Source organism: Lethenteron reissneri, chromosome 39, assembly GCF_015708825.2.
Source record: "Lethenteron reissneri isolate LAM-NWPU_2019-01 chromosome 39, ASM1570882v1, whole genome shotgun sequence".
NCBI lineage: Eukaryota > Metazoa > Chordata > Hyperoartia > Petromyzontiformes > Petromyzontidae > Lethenteron > Lethenteron reissneri.
In genome coordinates this window covers 5521747-5528885 of record NC_083817.1, presented here as the reverse complement: position 1 = coordinate 5528885, position 7139 = coordinate 5521747, and the positions used below count along the sequence as shown (strand labels likewise).

Genomic DNA, 7139 nt, shown 5'->3' with positions numbered 1-7139 from the left:
TCTAATAGAAGACGTTACGTGTAAAAAAAACAATGTAGATTTGAAGCTTTCGTGACTGCAGGAATCCATGATCTTTGGTTATTTCGGTAAAGTCACGTGGGTAGAAATACAATAAAATAAAACTTAATGTAGAAATAAAATAAAACTTGCTCAAGAGCTACTTACCTATCCTTATAGTTTTATTTGATTTCTTAAAGTTATAGTTTTATTTGATTTCTAAAACTTATAGTAGGTAGAAATTAAATAAAACTATAAGCTAATTTTTAAGTTTTATTTTATTTCTACCTACCACAAGTTGTATTTATTGTATTTCTACCCACGCGAAATAACCAAAGAGCATGGATTCAATACAACTTATATAAATAAAACTTATAGTTTAATTTCATTTCTACCTACGTGACTTTACCGAAAGAAGCAAATAGTATGAAACAATACAGAGTGCAGACTTCATGGATAAACTGCTCAAAACTTCGCCCAGTCTTAAAGCTCTAAATGTTTCGGGCCACATGGTAATTGACGACCGTTGTGCTTGCTTTGTTATTGCTGGTATCTGTGCTGCTCGTGCACCACCAATGCCAAGGCAGCTTAATTTCGATGTACATATTTACAACGAGTGTATATGCATATACAAAGTAGTTTATGCACATACCGGGAGAGGGTGGTGGAGCAACATCTAACGCACTGCGGTCTGAACCCGGTCAACTGAAGTTCGATTCCCGACCACGGCTACCATCAGTGGCGAGTGATATGGAAACCGGCCCTTTGTTTACCACCACCCCCCTCCCGGCCGCCCCTTTCGACCAACGAAGTGAAGTATGGTCAAACAGTACCCACGATCTAACAAAATCTGGATTGAAAGATCGCTAACAGTGATGATGCTGATGATGATTATTACACACGTGCGTGCGAATGTGCGACTTAGTTTCACACCTTCTGCGCAAAAATCGGTATATGTATATTCTCGAGCCCTTTGTCAATCCACTGCTAGATGAATGTTTCTTCCACCAAGTGGGTGGTTTAAAGCAGCCAAGCGATTTTCTGCTCATCTCCCGTTTAGAGTGGTGGAAATTCCACATTCCCGTGGCGGTGGTTGAGTCTATCTATAGAACAACCACAGTTGTATTCTGCACGACGCAGTACTCATTGTATTGACCCCCGGGAGGAAATGATGGCAGGGATCGTGCGAGATGGTGACGGGGAGGGAGGTAGGTGGCGAAACCATGGCTGATAATTCTGCGAGCGATCACCATACACAGACCAGGTTGTCTGGAACAGTTCCTGCCAACTTGAAGTCTGTAGTCAGTCGTGCAAATCGGTGCTTTCTAGACCAGACTAAACACATATTTTGCTTTTCTCCTCGGTTCAGTTTCATTTTTTCCCACTGCCACCTGCGCTGCGGTCTAAACATTTTCGTTCTCAATGTTGGATCAATCGACAGTCGTTATGAAGTTGCCCGGTAATGTCGCGTTGCGTGCGAGAAGAGTGGGGGGGGGGGGGGGTGGGGGAACTTGCAATGCCTTCGCCGGTGTTCCCATCGCAACCCCCCCCCCAAAAAAAAAACACGGCTCTCGTTCGCTCACTCCATCACCTCGCTAGATCTCTTCACCTCCTCTAGATCTCTCGCTCACTCGCTCACGTGCACGCGCGCGCTCACTCGCCCACGCGCGCGCACTCGCGCACGTGCGCGCACGCGCGCACGTGCGCGCGCCAGCTCCCCGTGCAGGAGGAGACACGCGGGGCGAGACGCGCTTCGCCCACGCACGCGCGTTCACGTGGAATAAGGGACGCGTGCGATCGCTCAGGCACAATGATCACCCATCAACCAATCCATCATCATACCCGCCCCCCCCCTCCTCTCCTCCTGCCACCACCGCGGCGTGTAGACACCTTCGACGTTGCCTGGCAATTGCTATTTGTGAGCACCTATTAAAAAGTCGGAGCTGCGCGCAGATCGACGCTTATGGCCAGAACTACGCCCGGCCGTTTTTGTCTCCCCGGTGCTGAGGTTTGCATTTCGTGTCTGACAACTCGTTTAAACGCCCGCCACTGGAAGCAGTGGATCTGGACCCCCACCTTACATGTGGCCAAATTCTCGTATCGCAGTGCGAAAACCGCTCAATCGCGCACGTGCAACTCACACCTCGCAAAGACCCCCCCCCACCCAACCCCGTATAGCCTGTAACAGACTGTCAGAGCAAGTGCTGTTCGCAAGCACCTACGAAGGCCGACACGGTGGGGTGGCCAGCACCACGCCCCGCTCGCCTTTGTCTCCCCAGTGGGGCGATGCGTTTCACACCACGCCAGGCGCGGCAGTCATTTGAGGCTGAGTCGACCCAGTGGGAGACCGCGGACAGGTTCAAATAATCGTCAGTGGTGTCGATGGTGGGGGGAATTCAAACTCGGGTGGCCGCGTTCGTAGCGCGTTGCGCTGACCGCTGCACGAACCGCTCACCCCTTAGCGCAGCGCGCACACACACGGACACGTGAACCCGCATGGACCCCCCCCCCACCACCTCCTCCTCCTCTGGAGTTGCGCAGCAGTCGACTGCTGCTGCATGCTGAAAGTTCAAACGGCGCGCAACACTCACGCGGCAAAAGCGCGCCAGTGTCGCCTTTCGTCTCTCAAATGCCCTATGAATCACACGCAACGACGGACAGACACGCACACAAGGGGCATCATTAACACCCCCCCCGTGCCCCCCCCCAGCCGCCGCCACTTTTTTGTTTGTTCTTCGTAACCTCGCGGCGCGTGCACGGTGATGGGGCACCACGAGGTGCGCGTGAATATGAATGCGCGCGCGCGCCTTGTGTCGGAGTGGAGCACGGCTTATGCATGCGCATATCTACAGAGACAAAGAGAGCGGGGGGGAGAGGTGGGGTAGGAGGAGGGGGGGGGTGGTGGGGTGGGGCTAGATGGGGGAGGGTTCGCTCGGCAAAGGGGGCGTTGCCCTCAGCGTCGTCGACCAATGGGAAGCTGCTTTGTGTGGGCGGTGGGCGGGAGCGGAGGGCGGGATTAAGCAACAAAGGGGCGGAGCTATGGGCGGGGTCAGCGATTGGGAGGCGGGGCCAGTGGTGGGTGAGAGGGGGGGGGTGTCACCCTCCTCCGTCCTCTTAAAAGGACGCGGAGCCTCCGTCTGCGCTCATCCACTCGCTCCTTCCTCCCGTGCGCGCTCCTCCCTGCTTGCTTCCTTCCCTTCCCTTGCCTGCCTGCCTTTACCACCCCGCTCCTCCACGCTTGCCCTCCATCGTCCGCACAAAGCTACTCGAATGAACGGCTCCGCTCCCACTCACCTTAGCGGCGGCGGCAGCAGCAGCAACGGCGGCGGCGGCGTCGTGCGCAAGCGACGGATGCGATTCGCTTTCCCGCGGGCCAAGCGCAACAGAGTGGGGGGCATTCCCGAGCCCAGCATGACTGTGGGACGCGAACGGGCGGCCAACGACGAAAACATCTGCCCGATCGAGAGGTGAGACGAGACGGGGGGGGAGGCGCGAGTGGTGGTGGATGAGGAAGCAAGCGAGTTTGTTAATCCGGAGGGTAAAGCTGGGCCAATGCACTGGGCGATGGGGATGGTGGTGATCTATCGGTGTGTGTATGTGTGTGTGTGTGTAACTCGAGCGGACGATTGCGTAAGGGCGAGCGAGAATGTAAGATTCACTCGAGGATGAGATGGGAGGAGTGGGGGGGGGTAGTTGCGTGGGACGATGTATCTGCGCGCGTGCGCTCCAATCACTTGCCCGCTACGATCTTGTCGAGCCTAATACGGGGCATGGGTTGTTAGCCTTGTGTCGATGGCGCTGCTGTTTGCTTGCGATCTCGAGGAGCGAGCTAGAGATTGGAGTAGGGGGGGGGCTGTCGCAGTCCCGATAGTTCGCAATTTGCGTGCAGGGTCACTCGCTAGCTACGGCGCCGCGTTCGAGCGGAGACTCGGGGTGGTTTGCAACATCGCTCTCTGCAAGTTTACCCCCCACGCCGCCCCACTCCGTGTGCCGCTCACCAAGCAGGTCGCAGCGTTTCGCTTTGCACGTTGCAAACGTGCGGCAAATTGTGTTTATTTTTGTCAACGTTTTTTTTAACTGTGTTTTTTTTTTTGCTAAACTTCAACAACAACCGTTTCTCGTGTGCAACGTATACTTGGGCTTCTTTCGTACCGTGCATCATCATCACCTCTCCCCCCCCCCCTCCCGCATTGCGTGCTGTGCTCGTCGTTTCGTCTGCAGCATGGAGCACGTGGGAGCTGTTGAGCAGGCGCTGGAGGACCTCCTACTGGGCTCCAACAGGCACGGCCATCTCACCGTCGGCGTTTACGAAGCGGCCAAACTTCTGAACATGTAAGCTCACACACACACTTCCTGCATCTTTTAAATGTTGCGTGGATTGCTCTCACAAACACGGTTGGCTACGTGCGGTGCGCAATAAGTTCAACATACTGTGTATGTATTTAGGGCCGAGTCGATCTAGCGGGGGGGGGGGGGGGGAGTGGGACACACACATCGCGAGATTTGTCTCAAACTTTAAAACAGTTTAATGCACGGGCAGCGCGCGGATGCACACCGCACTCTGCACGCGTCCAGCGATATCCATCTGCGCGCGCCGCTCATACCAAAGCGTCTAACACCGTGACCCTCCTCCCGCCGCTTGGCTCCGCAGTGACCCAGACAGCGTGGTGCTCTGTCTCCTGGCCGCCGACGCGGACGAGGAGTCTGACCTGGCCCTGCAGATCCACTTCACGCTCATCCAGGCCTTCTGCGGCGACAACGACATCGATGTGATCCGAGTGCGCGGCGTGGAGCGTCTCGCTCAGCTGCTCGCGATGAGCGGCGGTGTTGGCGCGGGACGCGTGAGCGCTCCCAGCGGCGTGGTGGGAGCCGCAGGCTGCGAGGGCGACGATGCGTCGTGCTGCACCGCCACCACCACCACCACCTCCTCCTACTTCTCCTACGCGGCTGACGAGCCCCGAGACCTGCACTGCCTGCTGCTCACGGCGCCCCTGCCGGCGGCGCCGCTGCGCACCGTAGCGGCGTTCTGCGCAGACAGCCGCCACAACAATCAGTGGGTGCCGTGTCTGAACCTCGCCGAGCGATGAGGCGGCCAGGCGCAGCCACGATGGGCAACGGCTGCAGCAGCAGCAGTGGCTACAGCAGCAGCAGCTATGTCGATATAGCAGCAGCGGCAGCAGCGGTGAGCAGAGATGAGCAGTTGCAACGCTCCCAAATGGCCCCGCGATTATATTGATGAGTTAAGATGAAGATGATAAGGGATCAGAATATTGATGATGATGCTGATGGTGATTAGTGATGATGATGATTTAAAAAGAGGGAGCACGATTATTAAAATGTTAACGATGATCGAGAGGAGGAGGATGATGAGCGCGGAAGGTCGCCGATCGTGATGATGATATCTCCGTCAGTTTTTTGTTGTTGCTCCGGCTGCGCCAAGGAGGAGAGACGCTCTCGACACCCCGATGTGGAAGTTGTAGGGGATGTTTCGATCGAGCACAGAGCATAGTAGCGACGGCGAACCTCGACAACAAGAGCGGAATCCAGTGCCCCAAGTGGGATGGGTGGAACTCGATTTAAGAAGATAACAAAATACACTTTTTGTGGTACGGACTTGCACTGTTGCAGTACACTCATTCAAGAAGACACGAGGTGGACAACTCGTGGACTTTCTCGTGAATAATATTAAATGTGCGTGTGAGAGAAAATTCAACTCTCACACGATGCACATTCACACACAAAGGCACAATCGTGGCAGCATCATGAACATAACTCCTAAGCAGGTTTTATGGTGCACCACGCAAACACAGAGCGCATCCACAGTATTGCTCAACAAGCCTGGGCAGGGCAGAGGAAAGAGTGGGGCTGTGGTAGGAGGGAGGGGGGTGGAGGCTCTCCGTGGGTCTGTGCGTCACTGTGACGCTTTGGTGGCTTTGGGGAAACTCGTTCTCGACTTGGACCGTTTCCGCCCGCACGGTTAACGGCAGGCACGTGGGTGGGAATGTGTGGGGTGGGGTTGGGAGTCTCCGCGCATGCGTACAGCCACTTTCGACGGCAGTTCTTGATGCATTATTAGCAACGCCGAAATGATGATGATGATGCTTTGTGGTGATGATATTCCAAATGCTGTTTTTTTTTGTGACTAAATGTGGTCGTGGATCTCGACTGCGTGTGCGTTCAAACATGCTTGGTAATCTTAACGAACAGTCGGATGGTGGTAGCGTTTTGTGTGCATTGTGTATATATTTTTTATTGGCCTAATTTAAACAATGACAAGGTTAAACAATGTCTGCAATATCCCTACTACTGTAGTTTTGTTTTGTTGGCTGCAACAGAGGCGACTTGAAACGTCAACTCGCCCACGTGGGCAATGCGTGTGCAGACTCTCAGTGTTTCTCGCATCGTGTGGATCTTGTGATTTTTTTTTTTCATATTAAGGACACGTGGTGTGTTTGTGACGGGGGGTCAGGATTTGTCAACCCCCTTTTGTTGTGTTCAAGTCTCGACAATCTCGTCAAGTGAATTTTGTTGACGCACGAGTCCTGCCGGTTAATGTTTTTTGAGACTCAAAAGTTAAAGTCACGATCCACGAGTTGGTGTTCTTACCTGGGGTATTTTTTGAAGAGAAACTAAATTGATTTTGCAATCAATGTAGCGGCCTCAAGCGGTTGTGAGTCCCCGACACGCGATTTCGATTCATCCCGCCCACGTGTGTTGCATTGCACCAAGGGATGATGATGATGATGATCCTCGATTACGCGTTTTGCTACCCAGATTGCACCTCCAATGCATATTCGCCGGTGTGTACTCGCTGGAGTTGCAGCCGTGCCAGGCTAGGTTCACACACACGACGATGTATGAATCGTCATGACGTGGACGTTTTCATGACTTGTGTCATTATTTATAACTTTGTTTGGTTTTGTGTTCAACCATTTGGCATAATTTTTTATTTATATATAAACTCGTATTATGGTTATAGTTGAGTTTTTTCCCTTCCGTGCAATGTTATCTTAAGTTCGTGTATTTATGCAATTTATTTAACACAAAGCGATGTTTGCGCGTGCATTTCAGAATCCCTTTTTTTACAATCCTCAAAATTGTACATTAAAAAAAAAAACTTTACATAAAAAAAAATACCTTTT

At 53.0% G+C, this 7139-nt stretch overlaps 1 protein-coding gene across 1 annotated transcript; it reads left to right on the top strand.

Annotated features, from left to right (window-relative positions):
- The first annotated feature begins 3088 nt into the window (after positions 1-3088).
- LOC133351986 (growth arrest and DNA damage-inducible protein GADD45 beta-like) lies at positions 3089-7135 on the top strand. Its single transcript, XM_061567652.1, has 3 exons — positions 3089-3464; positions 4219-4329; positions 4649-7135. The coding sequence occupies exons 1-3, from the start codon at positions 3268-3270 to the stop codon at positions 5082-5084; spliced, it is 744 nt and encodes a 247-aa protein (XP_061423636.1). The 5' UTR covers positions 3089-3267; the 3' UTR covers positions 5085-7135.
- The last annotated feature ends 4 nt before the right edge of the window (positions 7136-7139 follow it).